General features: G+C 36.5%; 1 protein-coding gene across 1 annotated transcript; it reads right to left on the reverse strand.

Moving 5' to 3' along the window:
• Positions 1 to 1199: 1199 nt before the first annotated feature.
• On the reverse strand, positions 1200 to 16730 carry LOC120330721 (uncharacterized). The gene is made up of 6 exons (XM_039397622.2): positions 16299 to 16730; positions 7827 to 8059; positions 7341 to 7481; positions 5329 to 5488; positions 5059 to 5182; positions 1200 to 4514 (listed from the first exon to the last, which is right to left on the reverse strand). The coding sequence occupies exons 1-6, from the start codon at positions 16360 to 16362 to the stop codon at positions 2513 to 2515; spliced, it is 2724 nt and encodes a 907-aa protein (XP_039253556.2). The 5' UTR covers positions 16363 to 16730; the 3' UTR covers positions 1200 to 2512.
• Positions 16731 to 17144: the final 414 nt, after the last annotated feature.

Genomic DNA, 17144 nt, shown 5'->3' on the forward strand with positions numbered 1-17144 from the left:
GTTGCGTGTTCACGATCTGGTGGTCGGGAACATTGCGGTACCGGTAGTATACTGTGAGAGATTGCGTAGCTGTACTACTTCGCTTTGGTCTTAGTGTCCATATATTTGAGCATCGCTCTCCTATTGAACACGTTGTAAACCTATGGATCGTCATGTTATTATGTTTTTGTTATTCTTCATCTTGTTGTGAAAAAATCGCTGTACTCATTCACTAAGACTAATGGACCAATTACTTTGAAATTTTCAGTGGTTGAATACTGAATTTTGCGCTAGAAGGCTACTGCTTTTATTTATTCCTGAATTTTCTATAAATTCTATTAGATCTGATATATATTTAATCGAAAATCCAGCTATATCTTCATTTTTTCATGGGAACATGTAGTTTAATCCGCCAAGCGTGACGGCTGTTTCCGATTTGACGCGACGCTACGCGAAACTTTGTTTTAGATTTCGTTTCCATGTATTTAAGCATCGCTCTCTTGTTTGCTTTGATAGTAATATTCAGGTTGCATGATAATAAATCTTAACCACAAATATTATCCTGGTCTGAAATTAACGGAATCTAGGGTGGTTCATACATCATATTCTGGAAACAAAATCTACAGTCTTGGTGGTTGTTTTCGAAATCACGCCTTGGTCGCTCTATGACGTCTACAGTGCAAATGCTTACAACGACTTGGGGAACTGAATATTAGGAAAATGCTGATTGCTTTCATCTCGTCCTAGATTTTATCAGACGGTTTGTCTATACATATCATGGATGTTATCAAACAAAGTCAACCTGTACCTGTACCCTAGAGACCTATAACCATTCTAATAGTTAACAGTCGGGATTTAAAGTTATATCTACTTGCGAAGCAGACATATCGCTTCATTTTAGCATTGAAGATTCCTGTGGAGAACTACTGAGTCAGGATAGGCCTCGTTTCCTCGACCTTTCACAGGTAATAAAGTCTTTTTTTTTAAGTTCCTATCAGCTGAAGCCTTGTCGAAGCATATAGTTAGCAGAAACTCATAAAATTAATTCCAAGCACCAAACTTGTCTAAGGAGGAGCTAGTACACTCACTTACATAAATATCGTGGAGTTATCCTGTCCATCATATTCAATTATTAAGTGCGAGACCACACAATCCCTGTTAACTGTACAAATCTCATAATAATGCCTCTCAATTTAGCTGCACTCCTAAACGGTAGAAACTTTGTTGGAACAGACGAATATTTTTATTGTTTTCTTCATTTTACGCTAAGAAATTAATTGTTATAATAAGAATAAAACAAAAACTTGGAACGCAAACAAAACTTCACCCAGGACTGTGTAACAAAATGCAATCACACCAACCATGGACAAAAATGATTCAATTTGAACTCAACTTTCAACAATATGTGTTTCATTCATAAAAACAACCACACTGTATAAAATATAGATTTTCCTAACTTTCTTGTGCAGGTGTTATACAAATAAATATTTGTTGTATGAAATTCGTTAGTACCGTGATGTTCATTCATTATCATAAAATGAAAATTTTAGAAAAGTTAGAACTCATTCGGTTCTACGCGCACTGATGCGTTTGAAAAAAGTCAAAAAAGACGCAACTGGATCATACCACAACATATATGATTTCGTGTCGAATATACATTTCGTTGTGTGAAAAAAAAAATTTGCGTGAAAATCTAAAAGGCTAGTTAAAAATATAGATTACCGTACTAGTATTGATAATGCAAATGGTACATTGATTCGAAACGTTGCAAAACTGAACAAAAATGAAAAGAAAATAATGATTGCACAATCGAACGCGAAATAAAGAAGACGACGCTGACATAAAATCTCACAAAAACAGCTGTGGTCAAGGGTGATCTGCTTATAAACTTATCACTTATGCAAGGAATCGTCTAATATTTTCGCCTGTCGTTAAATGAGGTAAACTATTATACACTGTTGTCACAGAAAATTATTTTAAATGATATATGCCTAACCTAATCAATGTATCCTAATTCAAGTATTCGGATGGAAAAAGAAAGCTGTTCTAAATCTATATCCAGAGGTAAATTTCCTCTTGGTTTTCAGTAATAATAACCCAGTTTAAAGCATATATGGCATATTTGATCGCTCAGGGCACGACCGGAATTGGTATGAAATGTTTGTACAAAATGTCATAAATTCACAGGACCGATTACAGTCCATCGTTTGAGATTTAATATCAGAAGTATTTTTCCCGAATCTGCGTTGTGTATCATACCAAAAATCAATCACCAAAATGGTTTTCCGCAATACTAGTGGTCGGCAAGATTGAAAAAATATAATATTTTATGACCGTCAATTTTCACCACAAGCAGATTTGCAATGCATGTTGCTACAACATATATATTCTGAATACTGCATATATCGGTTGATAGAAGCTTATCCGCCCATGGGGCATAACCTTGCGTGTCTGACTCCTTGGTGTATTCGACCGGAGGTTGTGAACAGGAATGTCAGCAATTCCAGCTTCAAAGCTGTTCGGACCCGTTTAGTCATGAACAACTCATGATTTCAACAGTACTTCTTTGTCTGACGTTTGTTTTTCGGTTCTCAGAGTCGGGGGGCGTTGTCGATACTTCGTCTGAAGCATCGAAAGCGCCCTCGACATGACAACTGCCGACATTTGTAGGCGATGTGGTCGGGGTCGATGTATTGTCCGTGTTGTCATTGAATGATTCGTGAATCGAGGCTGATCCAAAAACACTTTGTTGTGATGTTGGCGATGTGAAGGAAGATGATGATTGAGATGATGCTTGTGATGACAGATATCCTGAGTCAACACTCTGTCTTCTGCGTTCTTTATTTCTCCATTTGAGTTTTAAATCACACGGTGCAGACAGGGTGAAAGGTGTATTTGTCTTAGTGTCCGTTAATGGCTTCGATTTAGTAGATGTATATGTAAAAGATGATTTATATATAAAACGCGGCGACGTCATGCCAGCTTCGTTACATGAAAAGGAGGGAACAGTTGACAATATTGGACAGGTCGCTGGTGACGTCCTTGTCTTTAAACTACTAGATGTAGGAAACGACGGACAACCATCTTTGTCAACATTTGGTGACGATAACGTTAATGGTGACATGCTCTTGATTTCCAAAGTATCATCACTTTCATCTGGTGTGACCCCTTCTCTGATAACAGAGTGGCCAGGAAAAGCCGAACTTTTGTTGGAATTCATTTTCAACCCACCACAACTGTCTGACATGTGCGAACAATCAAAGACTGGTACGGGAGTATCCATGCCTAGAACACCCGGTATGCTAATAGGAGCGGTGGCCCCTTCTGATTTATTGGAACCGTTTTTAGACGTAGGTGGAGATGTCGTGTGCGAATAAACTGGTTTAAGATTTAGGTGAAATGACTTTCGAAGGATCTTGGGACTTCTCGAATTCACAGAAACGAATTTATGTGGAGATCGACTTGAAGGTTCCGAATAATCGTAATACGATCCCATGCCAGAGAAAGAACCTCCTCGTTTCACGCTAGTACAATGTTCTACGCTAGCTAACTGGTCGCCGAGACTGACGTCACCGATCGAAGCGGAACGTTCAGTTCGAGCTTGTTCGAATCTCCGCTTCATATTAAAGGGCGACTGCAATATTTCGCTGGTTATTCCCCCACCACTAGCACTTCGTCTGTGTCGTGTCACTTTTGGTGCCGAAAGATTTCCGGGATGCCACGTTGGAGTTTTGCTTTCATTTTTACTTCCCACCAATAAAGTGACAGGATTCGCATAAGGTCTCAGAAATTCACCGTCATTTTTTTGATTGCTTATGGAACTGTCGCTAGTATTACATTCCATAGCCTGATGACTAGTTGAAAACGAAACACCCTGAGAGCACGGTGAAATGAAAGGTCCAGACGTATAAGTTGGAGTCTCGGAATCACAAGCCATGTTTTCATCTTTTTCAAATCCATCACTACCGAGACGTCGGCTTGAATCTGGAACACGCGTTGTTGTGGACGGGGAGTCAACTCTGATATCCACAAGTAATCTTCCAGACTTACTTCCAAACATGTTTTTTGAATTCATAAATTTGGGCATAGGTGTATCGCATTTTCGATTCGAACTGTTGTTATTTGCATTGTTCGCTAATGAGAAAGACATTTTCGAAAAAGTAGGCCCTTTGCGACGTCGACAAAACGACGATGTCGGAGTTGAGATTTTGATACATGACTCTGATGACAATTGCAAAGGTTCGCTATCTTGTGTTGAACACTGGAAAGAACATGCAGGTGGCATGGAAAGCGGAGAACAATCGGATCCGGTTTTCAAAAAGCTGAGACGTAGAGATGTTTTGCCGGGATGATCTCCTATTTTATTTTGTTGACAACTGAAAGTTTGTTGGGAATCTTCTTCGCTGCCCTCAGATAGCGATCCAGTCCGTTTGGAAGAGAGGTATCCCGTTGATTCAAGATTTCTTTCAAATTCCATCAGCTGACCAAGAAAGTTGAAATTCGGTGATATTGATGGTCTCTTTTCTTTTACAAATCTGCAAGAAATGTGAAAGTGCATTTAGTAAATGTCTGTGTAATGTTATCAGAAGTAATTGGCCATAGAAATTTTAAACTGCATATTCATTCACAGCAGAAAATAATTCAAAACAACATAATAGACAGAAATGGGAAGCCTTGCATTTTCAAAATCAGAATAGTTGTAAAACTCCACTCCATGAATCCACTCCTAGCGCCAATCATGAAACAATCCAATTTTTAGACCTGTCGGAAGTCTACTCCGGAAACCGATGAAAGGCCAGCGGGCATTTTCGAAAATTCGGAATCACTGACAAAAGCCGCGTTCAACTTCTACAATGTAATTCGTAATTTGCCCATGGGCAACAAAATACCTGTCTTCTCCATGTATGGACAAGAACATAAAAATGTAAATTGATTTCAAGTGCCGTGTGTAATAACTATGGCAGTATTATTACCACGACAACAAGTCCGAATACCAAAAACGGTACCACACGGTCCATAGATAAATCAAACTATAATGTCGCATTCCTCATTGGTCTGTTGAAAAAAAAAACGAATTACCTGTATGCGTCCTCGAAATTTATTCGTAGGTAATGTAAAACGTATGCAATGGCGACTGTAGCAGATCGAGATACACCTGCTAAGCAATGCACAATCACACGTTGGTTGGATTTCCTTACTTTTTCTGAAAAAAAATCGATGTTTTTTAGCGCTTGCTCAAATCATATATTCAACAAAAACTGAGACAATTTTGGCTGAAACCGCAAGTAATTGTTATCTTTCTTCAATAAACCCCCCTAAACAATATGCAACTGATGTATTGTAACTAACCTATGAATTCGATGGCTTCTTTGATGTATGGCGTCATTTTCTCTTGGTAATTATCTCGCACTGATATCCTATGAAAGTGACTGTCGTCTATGAATTCAGGTTTTGTACACGTTTTGCTGACGTTCAACACATACGTGATGCTGTTAGATCGCATCATTTTCTGTAAAACGGGTAAAGTTAGTTAACGTTGTTAATTAGTGCAATGTATTCGTCATGGGGCTTTCGCATAAAAGCATTACTTGATTGACTAGTCACTAGACAAAATGAAATATTATTTTTTTCCAGCGCTCTCCTGACAAAAAAATTGCATTGTATTACCAGGTAAATTGGCATGAAATGTCACGTTTAGCGACCAATGAGAAAATTCTGTATTGGCTGTCAGAAACGATCAAGTTGTGCGATATTGCGCTGTATGGTTTCTAGTTTTATTAACAACAATACCAATGCTGCTGCATTACGTCACTGTCCTGATTAGTATATGACGACACCGCTCTATGCATATTTTCCGAGTATATGTCAGCCAATTGATACTGATGAATTGTGACAGACCATCTGCGCAGAACTCTATATAAAACATACGTAGAATTTCGAAATATTGCTATTTGGTAATAATCTATAGGTGGTATGGTACGTTGAATAATGAGAGTTGTCCCGCTGAGCGCCTTTTCGGGGTTGTTTTTTGGAGTTACATTTTATATTTTGACTTTTGAAGAGTAAATTCCGGAAATTATCGTGTCAGTTTCTCATTAAAGTCACCTACATAACATAATCGATAGGTTGAGGTATATATCAATCAAAAATATCGATGGCGTATAATATAGGCCAAAGGCGATTTTTGAAAATGGTTAAATGTCAAAATAATTTCATCTGCATGTATCATAATCGAGGCTCTGATAAGGCATAATAAATTTATGTAACAGTGCTCTTCGGGCTGGGTATCAATAACAACAATTTTTATAACAATAATTCAAAGCAATGTGGGGTTGATATGAATTTGGCATAATTACAAGAAAAATAATTAAGAGATGAATTACGTGTTGGCCAATTACTCCTTTAAACGTGATTTCACTCTAGGTTATATAGCCTTGCACAGCGTGTAAGTGGATATAAATCTAATCTGTCCAGATTGGTTAAAAGCAAATTGTTTCAATATTATTCAACAGCTCTTGTAGTTAGTACTATTTTAAGAATTGACTAATGCTGGCCAACGTTGGTCGGGCAGATAGACTACGGGCATTCTTCTCGTTATTCAGAGAAGATCATTCGCGAGTGAAATGTTTGACGTTGAGTCATTGAGACAGCGAACATTGAAAACCCATCACATCCATTTTCGTTAATATGACGTCATGATCTTAAATGGTTTATATTTTAATCCGCTCATTGCGACACCGTGTCACACCGTCTTTTAAATTTTGACGACAAATCAAAGTTATCCTATTCATAAGGTAACGGCACATATATAATACACCAAATTAGTTACTTGAAATTTGGGGCGAGTACAGAAAGACCAATACGGCGCTCCGTGTGCGAAACAAAAACGCAATTAAAAATTAATTGTCCAACAAATTAATAATCATAATCACGGGATAAATTGCCTAGACTAGATAGACATGATCAAACTTCTATTTTGAGATTAACCTTTCGTTTTAAAACATTGTTGTTGGGCTATAGTTAAAATCCGGGTAAGCAATTGAATTATTAGGCATAGATTAAAACAAAGAATAGTATAAGGGTTTTTGTTAATTTAAGACAATTTTGCCATACTATAAAATAAAAATAAGACCATCTTGGATATGTAAGATTTTGACATACCGATTTGGGTATAGCATGCACAACGGTAATAACAGCTTATCGCCGAGTTCAAGCAAAAATGGTAGCGTATAGTCGCTATCACCTACTCAAATCGCAATCATAACACTGCAATTAATCAGGGATAAAAACGAGGCCAAAAACATATCATATTATTAGTAATAATTTCAACCACAAGTAATGATAAATGCTTTCATATTCACCTCATCGACAACGTCTTTTTGAGATCCAAGAAACAAGTGAGGAAATATTTGAGTAGCTCCCACATTTGATAATGCAGAGAGACATGGCTGAGAGAGTGTGCCTCCCCGAGTCGTAGTTGTATCCACTCCCATTACAGTTTCCTATACAAAGATACTCGTGAAAGTCTTTCTTATTATTTACATATTTAACTAGCATGAAACTTGCTGAAAATCAGTGAGTGTAAAAATGCTACCAATAATGACGAATATTAGCTGAGAAGAGACGTTATAATTCCATAATTTCGCTTACGACTTTTTTCACTATCTTTTTGTTCGTTTATACATACCTAGTATTTTAAAAAGGTTAGTAAAGCAATCTCAGCTTATTCGATTTAATATTTTCACTATTTAGTTTTACACATTCAAATATGGACGAATCGGAGCTTAAAATTTTATTTCTATACAACGCTCAAACGCAGTCCCCATTTGTAATTGTATTCCACTTACGTTAGATGTTTCAATTTCAGCAGCGATATTGTTGCTTTCGTTTGTTGGTGTGACTGATTCGTCTTCGGTAACAATTTCGTAGTTATTATTATTGTGTTTCACTGGTACCAAAGTCGTTGGTAAAAAATTCGGTCTATGTAATTTGAGCAGCGAAGACAAATCAACAGGTTTACTCCTGTGTATGCTGCTACCACTACTACTGTGCACCTCTGTATTACTCCGAAATAATGAATCTGAAAAGAAAAAATGGCAATCATTATATTTTGCGAATAAAACAATACAAAGTATTGTATCTGTTACACGCACAATCTTTTCGTATAATACGAATGGAATATACTCAAAAAATGACTGCTGCACAATTTGTTGAAACGAACTGAAAGCCAAATTTGATATATTATAGCATCGCGTCCCTTAAATTCAAACTAAAATCCAACCGAAATCGATCGATTTTTTGGTCGTCTGCCTGAAGCTCAGTACACTGACTGGCCTGCAGTACGCTCTAGAAATGTTCATGCGCGAGGAACATACACGTAAAAGCGACTGACTGTGTGCTTCACATATTGACTAACGGTCGCGTTTCCTGAATGATACGAATTAGCTCACTGGCTGCCTTGAAACCGCGCAACTGTTAGTAAGTGTGGGCTCCTTTGAAGTTATCATGCTGCTGTACCATGGCAGTTGATTAATATCACTACTTGGGCTACGCGCTCGTCAAATTTCGACAAACATTTTTCTCGGTAACGATGTATTAGCAATGGACTTACATATTACTAATTTACAATGTAGTCTAGCCATTATTCGGAATATTATATATCCCGCTATCGCTAATATTATACAAGCTATCGCCAGCACAAAACATTTCCTTCCCCACAAACAGCCTCCTGCTCTTGCTGAAAGGACAGTTTCAGTATGAGCAAAAATGTATAAATATGAGAGAGTTCGAAAATAGATTACGTATTTTCTTTGCTTTTTTCCCTTTTTCGCTCTCTCGCTTTTGTTCATGCGAACAATAAGTCGGTTAAGCATTACGTAATCTGAAATATCTGGCAAAAGGTTGACTTTAAAATCGCGTGCGATGTTTGGTTCTACTCAAGCATGGTAGTGTATACAGCACGCATATCGAAATGTGATTAGGGACATGTCATACATGAAACCACTAAAAACGCGTTGGTTGAATTATCTCAGGTCATATTTAAAACACAATGCCTGCCTCTAAGAAACACGACGGGTTTGTTCCCGTTAATTTTTTTTTTTATCTTAGCAACATACACCAAATCGGCTCCATGTGAGCGTAGAGCTATTATCATATATCTAAATCTAGTTGTCGCCAATGAATCAGCATTATGGACATTACACATTATCACACAGCTATCGATGAATACAAAAGAAAACTGGCCAAACAATTTCGATTTGCTTTGACAATAATAAGAGATGTAAAGCCAACCTGAAAAGTTTCTAAAAATAATTATTAAACGCGTACACTCCAAGTCTATAGTGATAGAAACATATAGTATGAATATTCCACATATGGTTCGAAGACCATATGACCGAACTGGCGAAGTGATAACACCATATATATATATATATATACATCAGTAGATCTATGATTACAATGTTCAAATGACGTAATAATCAAGAAAACAGGCTGCACAAGTCAATAGGCCTGACGAATGCAAGTTGATGAAAAATCGGAATGACTGGCAAGTTTCCTCATTTGAGTGTAAAAATAGCAAGACCATGAGCCTCAGTTTGGCTGACGAATAGGTTGTCACATCGATTTTTTAATATAACGCAACCATTTTACCGAGTCATATCGTTCCATATTCCATATGCGCTTAAATGAAGAGGGTAATTGGGCTCACATGTACAAAGAATAAATTCAACTCTCAAGAGGATTTTACAATTCGTCTAAACATTTTAATGACGTAATCGCGAATGTGGTGCGGAGACGTAAAATAGCGCCAGACTTGTTCAGCCAATATTCCAACATACATTTCAGGGTTAAACTCAACAACCTCGGTCTTAATGTCATACTGTTTTGACAAATAACGTTAATATAAATATTACTAGTTATAAAATCTGCCCATCCTTTATCAATGATTCAATACACTGAAGAGCAAAGAGTTTCAAACGGTGACCGTACATTTGAACCCATGTACATTTGAACCCATGCGTATATCCACGGGTGCTATCCGCGGGTGCTAAAACCCATGGGTTAGGGTTAGTATGGGTTTAAATATCCGTGAAACAAAAAAAATTCCATAGGTGCAATAGCATACAGGTGCAATTGTCATGGGTTCAAATGTACGTGGGTTCAAATGTAATGGAACCTTTCAAACACATGCCTATAATAGCATATATCAACTCTTGACAGGGTCGAACTTTTAACAGTAACTACGTCAGAAAATATGTGCGCTGCTATTATCACACATTTGGCTATGGCCATTAATAGAGAACAACACGTCCGCCCTGTCCAGCAATGCTACTTTTATGACTCGGAATTATTAACAGACATTCAAAGCCGCCGAACGACATTTGACCATGACGTAATCGACTATTTATTCCATCCATTGAAGCAAGCATTGATTTAGTAAAGTATTAACATGGTTTATATTTATAAGGATTATACTAAACCCGATTAAATCCGATAAAGTAGGATATCAGTAGAATAAAAAAATCGGTAAAAAATATCTGTTAGATTAGCGAAGACTTTCATATGTCTTTTGGGATATCCTGAACTCGCAGCAAGTCCGCTTCTCGGGCATGTGCCCTATGCCTTTTTATTTAGTGGGGTCAACATTACGTTATTAAGACTTTTTGCAGTACAGTTGGTGTTAACTTGTTTTTACCGTCATGAACAAAATGGAATGGTACTTTAAATCCTTGCTTGGAAAAGAATATACTGTATCGAGAGGAATATACCAGAAATATCGATTTTCTCACTGAAAGGCATCAACTAACGAAGTATTCCATGGGTTCGCAACAATAATATCTGACCATGAAATGAATTAACTCCCAAAACAATAATGTTTATGTATCTCATTTACCATAGACATCAAATTGAATAACATTGTAGTTTCTCGACCACGGAGTGTTGACAGAGCTAATTTTATTAATTTGAATATCGGCATTCTTGTATAAGATTATATATATTGATACATATTTTACTCGAAAACAATAATATTTCTATTCATCAAATTAAGTACGTAACCTAAGGCAAAAGTCAGGTTACAAACTTTTTGTTCAAATACAATCCTCAATTCCAAAAATAACTCGATACCTATTTTCTTTCTTCTTAGGCACAAAAGCTAAACGTAAACACTCAAGGGAATACATGAACTGTCTTCTCACGCGAGCGCGATAAAAAGTGTAAACAATGCCTTGTTGGATATTTACAAGGTAATGGATTACATAAACTAATCGTCATTGAATCAAATTCCTTTTCGTAAACTCTGGCCATATATGAAAACGTCTTCACAAATACATTCACTTGTTCGTTAAACATGAGCGGCATACTTAATCGATTCGTGGCCAGCAAAGAAAATTTGCTGAAATGTAGAAATACATTTGGGCTATAGTTGATTATTATCGTATTTGAGCCTAAGTAGTTATGAAATAATATTCTTCGAAATAAAAGAATAGAAAAATTTTGAAAAAATGTCCTGAAGCACCATATTGTTAGTGTAAGTCATGATGGAAAACTACAAAATGCACAGTGGCGCGTATGACATAAATGCCCTGGGCTGCGTAAACATGATAACGGTAGATTTCTCAAACAATAGAAGCATTGTGCGTTTTTTACCAGGTCATAATACGTAACCTGTTCAATTTTTAATTTTGTAGCGTGAATTATCGGCATATCAATTGATAACACAGTTCCTATATATGTATAAAAACAATTGAATATATCAGTTTTGTGATGTTGGAAAATGATATGATATATTTTCTCAACGAGAAGTATCGCCGTTCAGCCAATTCAATTGATTGTATTATGGTGCCGAGAGGTACGTTTAATATCCGATACAGTTTATTTGTAAGTTTCTGCTTAGTACTATGAACTGAATGGCCGGGCGGTATGATATACTAGCGTATTAGGCCAACCATCAGCAGCACGTTTTATCTTTATTCGTACATGTTACACAATAAATTCATAACGATAATAATGAATAACTAACAGGAAAGTTACTCAGTGCTTTCTCCACAAGATACATGATTAGGAAATTTACTCTTCGCAAGGCGTGGGTCGTTTTACTAGGACAGATTACTACAACCAAGCTATCAGTATACGAATAAATATTTGTTTTGAGTAGATCATTAACCAGAAGTTTAAAATTTAAACATTTCCTTTTCGTATTTCCTCCAGCGATTTTAATATTTGCAAAAGTGAGTTAGTATTGAATTGTGAAAAAAATACATTGTCGAATTCCCACAATGGGAGAAGGCTGTGCTTGCTCCATGTCCGACAAACTTTTTACCACCATTATGAATCGCTCGGTTATTGCACGATAACGAATGCACGAGAAATCTTAACTACAGCAGGTCATTCTACGGTGTAAACTGAACATTGTGAAAAATAAATGAAGGTAGTAAGTAGTGTAAAAGGCAAAAGCAAACAACAATAACGCTTACTATGTAAACTCTATTGAGGGTTATTTAAATATCACTTTAATGTTAACCATTTACTCGGCAGTCGACAGTAAATGACAGTGAAAAACCATCGAATTCGTGGATGAAAATCAATCGTGTCTTTCGTAGTTGCTTATATACTTCAATTTGATCACGCACGATGATTACCTGATCCCATAACACTAAAGCGTTGAAAAGTACAAATATGTGCTGCATATCAGGTCAATATCACCGAAAAACGTAGAAGGTGACATAAAAAAAAACAATATTCATTTCATACATAGGAAAATGACGCTATAGATCAGGATAGCGAATGATCTTGGTCAAACGATCACGGGTCAGAACCTTTTTTGAGTTATTAATTTTGAACCCTCGTTTCCTTGTCTTGTGGTGTTTATCTCTTAAAAAGACGACGACGACGCGGCGTTTTCGATTCTCTATACTATGACGTCAACCCCTCGCGTGCGAAGCTTGAATGTGCGGTTAATGAGTCAAAACTAGTATTTTTACAGTTTTTCTAGCTCGCCGCGGTGCGCTGTCAGAATACAACTACAAAAACAAAACAATTTATTTTTGAAATGATTTAAAATTTAAAATGATTACCGTGACAGCAAAAACCGAAGCCCAGCTTTATTCAACCAAAAGTTCCGAGATATCATCTCGATTTATCACTTTGCTATTTACTATAATCGTAAGGATACCATTAAATTCAACGCGAACGTGTCAAATTTTCGCTAAGACTGGTACTGGTAAAAGAAAAGCGGGATGCGATAATTGGCTATTGAATAACGAATCAGAGAAATTAAAATATTTCATTCAACATTGGCCAAAGCTTCCTATCAATCGGTTCAAAAAGAATTATCATCATTTGAATACATTCATTGCGAACAGGGGCTCAGTTATCATCATACTAGAATGACTTATCTCGGATACATTTTTAGAAGTGATACCGATATTTGATACCATTACCTACGGAATTTTTGACAAATACGTGAAACTGAATAATAATAGGTCTGAATCGGAACATCGTATCATTGTATTCTATTGTATTTTACAAAATTAGGCTTTGAATAATATTGTATATCATTTACAAACGCACCCAACTTAAGAGTGGACAACCTTCGTCTTGTGCTCGACTCATGTCGAGCCGGATCATTTCTGAAAGAATTAAATCTTTCATACTTCGATTTTTTTTCTGACAACAGTTAACGAATAAGGTTCCAAGCCTTGGCGCGTCTTGTACCATATTCATATATCAGATGAAACAAGGACAATAAAGAAGGTGGTATAAATTCCAAAAATGCGGGCACTTATTTCTACCTTGCAAGATGTTTTTATGACAGTATATCAGATACGGACATATTTTCAGCAGTCATTGTAAAAACTTCTCAAATACCAAATCATATCTACATAGCGCCAAGAATCAACAATTTTCACAGTTCGCCAAATATCCATTGTTGAAGCGGTTTGCTGATGGCTCTTAACAATGACGCAATGGTTTTTTAAAAGTACATGAAACATCTGTTCGCTCACAATATAAGTTCTGCCTAAAGGATAGGCAAGAAACCAGGGTGCTTTGAATAGGACTATAATATGAAACAAAATATATAGAATGGTGTCACAGCCAGCGTAGTCGACAGCCGTGTGGCAAGACCGACGGCCTGTTCGTCATCAAAACAATTGGTCACGGTAAGGTCGTGGGCTTCAGTTTCGGAACTCCTGATTTATAATTCTGTAATAATTCAATATATCAAAACCATTACGTCACACCCGCTATAGATTAGAAGGCTACATACGACAGGTGCCTATATGTGACTTAGGTGAGGTCGTTTGGATGAATAAAATTTGTACCCACCTGAACCAGATTACCCATTTCACATAAAAGGGCCTATTTACGATATACGCGGCACATTCATTATGTCGGGCCACTCAATTACAACTTTATGTTAGTTACCTTAATGCAGGTTCCACGATTGTGATTATCTAGTAACAGTGATTCATGTAATTGTGTATGTAGTGTATAGTATATGTCCAACCGAGGTTATCATACAACTGCTCAGGGACAATATTGGTCACGCCCACGGTATAACTTTTCCGTGTCCAGAAGAACGAACAATTTCATTATGAGCAGTGAATGTGAAACCTTACAGGGTCAAAACTAATGAAATTCACTTTATAACACCTGGGTGTCTGTGTATTCTAGGATATCGGATTAAACAAAGACATTCGGATGGCACTGACGTGTCTAAAGTGTGTTAGTAACACAATCGCAGCCACAATAGCAAAATGCCGATTTGAACAATGAGAAGAATAGATAACAAAAGACATGGTATGCGCGCAATCTACCACCCGCAGTCGAAACAATACCGCTCCCCCTCTAAAGCTTTCAATATAGTATGACGTAGCAACTATAGTAGGTGTCAACACATTGTGCTTTAAGACTTTGCTTTTTGGAAATTGAATAAAAACATACCTTTATTTATTTATTTTATTCTGTTTATCTCGTTGCTAAACCCGCACCACTAATCGTTTAGCGGAGCGCTTAAAAATGAATCACGTAATACCGAGTAAAGTTAGATAATTGACGAAAATTACAGCACAGTAATTTTAGATAATTCGACGGTCGCGTGACAAACCATCCCACAGAAGACAAAAGCATGAACAGCTAACATAAACAATTCCTCTTCGTTTACTTCTTTCGGGAATTTTGAAAATTCAACCAAATATCAATTCCAAAAAATAGATATAAATTATTCATAATATCGCACTTTTCAGTCATGGTTGAACATGCATAATTATTGTTTGTTTTTGTTGGGGAGCATATTTTGTATAATACAATCGTGAAAGAACTATTCACTTCAACATTTTATTCGATATAATTTTTTTCTTGTAGTTAAATCTTTTTATTTTATGAGTATTGGCCTGAACATAGAGCTAGTAAATAGAAAAGTATCAGTTTTTGACGACGATTTAACGGTCTATCAAAAACTTGATCAAACTTCTATCATTTTAAATATATGCACTACTACGAAAGCTCAAATATGCGTCGCATGCGATGGAACATCCTGACAGCCGATTAACATTCCTCTAATTAGCAAAAATCCCAACAATCCCAAGTGCATTTTACAGCAAAATCAAAATTTAAATGAATAATAAAGAGAAAATATTTTAATAATCACTCAGATCCTTGATGACGACATGGAGGTTATTAATTAAAATGTTGCGTGCAGACCAACTATCCTGACCACACGACGAGAATTACCAGTTAGCACGTTACAGGTAATATAATACTACCTCTGTAGGTAGTGATGAAATTGAGTCAACGAAAATAGTATCACACGTTTGTTCTACACTTTTTCATGCGCAAAAATCAGGATAATTTGAAAATACCTCAATTATGTGTCAGTATTCGACTAAAACAAAACATAACTGACAAGCACCGTTTTACTTCTAATAACAAATAAGTGTTGTTGTACATTCCCTGTATACAAATTTCGCCAAAAATTAGCTTGGTATAATTTAAAAACCCACACATTAATAGAGGAGATTAATTTCAGGTTAGCGCCTCCTTTAAAAAACTTTCTTTGCAAGACGGAAACATTTTGGGATTGTTTTTGAAATGAGCAGAATAATCGTAGATTTTGACTTTAAACGAGTACGTAAATAGAAATAAAGCTGGAAATTGAAAAATTGAGTTCGTTTAAACGTAGAATTTTAGCGGACGGAGTTGAGCACTTGTTGACGTTTAAATACCTGAAACACATCGCTCGTACGTCTACAGCAATACAGTTTTTAAAGTTTTGTTATTCTGCATTATTCAGTGCATCAAGAAATATGTTTCGTTACCTGGCCTTATCTTTTTCCGTCCTTCAATGGATGCCGGCAGTGACAAATTTCTTGAAACCGGCATGCTCTATTGTTCGTTTCTTCTCTACTTGATATCACTGTATCGATTTTTCTAACAGGACAAATTAAAGCAGATGTAGATTGGTCGAAATCACTGACAAAATGTTTCGTGAAGCTATCGCGTGAAAGTTTGGCACGCTCTGTTGAAGTGATGTCTGTTCGTCGTTCCGCGGCGTTGAGATGCGGTATTCAGGTATCCGAGCTAAATCTGACTCAAAGCACCAAATATGGTTTTCTTCGTTGAACGTGTTAAGAGTTATAACGTCTGATTTTTAGGTCGTGTCGCACAACAAACAAATTGACTAAAAATGCGATAACAATCAAAATCTATTTATTCCTAAAGTTAAGATAGGTTAAAGCTAATAAAGAAACAAAAACAAAATTGAATACCACACTACATAGCTCGATGTTATCTGAGTACGGCAGTAATTTATACGCTTCGGGCTAATATAGAAATGCCAGAAAAATTTTTGACAGACATACTGCGATAATCAAACTGATGGGAATCTGCCTTCAACGGGCAAAAAATGGTAATCAGTTAGTTCAACAAAATTTTGCAGTAATTTTCTACTTGCCCGATCGTTTACATAAGTTTTTTGCATTCGCTTCGCATCTATACAAAGCTAATTTTTGCGCCTTCAGAATTGTATCCCATTTATTTTTGACCATCTTTACTGTCGAGCTGCTCAAGTATTTTGCCAAGCGCTTTCTATCGACATTCGGCCGTAGGAATAAATTTATTGGCTATTTTCTGCTCGTCAGTGGCTACTGTCGACTTTCTATCAA

The sequence above is a fragment of the Styela clava genome, chromosome 6 (genome assembly GCF_964204865.1).
Source record: "Styela clava chromosome 6, kaStyClav1.hap1.2, whole genome shotgun sequence".
NCBI classification, from domain to species: Eukaryota; Metazoa; Chordata; class Ascidiacea; order Stolidobranchia; family Styelidae; genus Styela; species Styela clava.

What these genes read in the sequence shown, in the direction of transcription:
- LOC120330721 (XM_039397622.2), bottom strand. Translation starts at nt 16,362, where the DNA reads ATGCCGGTTTCAAGAAATTTGTCACTGCCGGCATCCATTGAAGGACGG. An exon ending in CTGAAATTGAAACATCTAAC is followed by an intron (nt 7,482 to 7,826) that starts GTAAGTGGAATA and finishes ATCTTTGTATAG; the next exon opens with GAAACTGTAATGGGAGTGGA. An exon ending in AGAAGCCATCGAATTCATAG is followed by an intron (nt 5,183 to 5,328) that starts GTTAGTTACAAT and finishes ATTTTTTTTCAG; the next exon opens with AAAAAGTAAGGAAATCCAAC.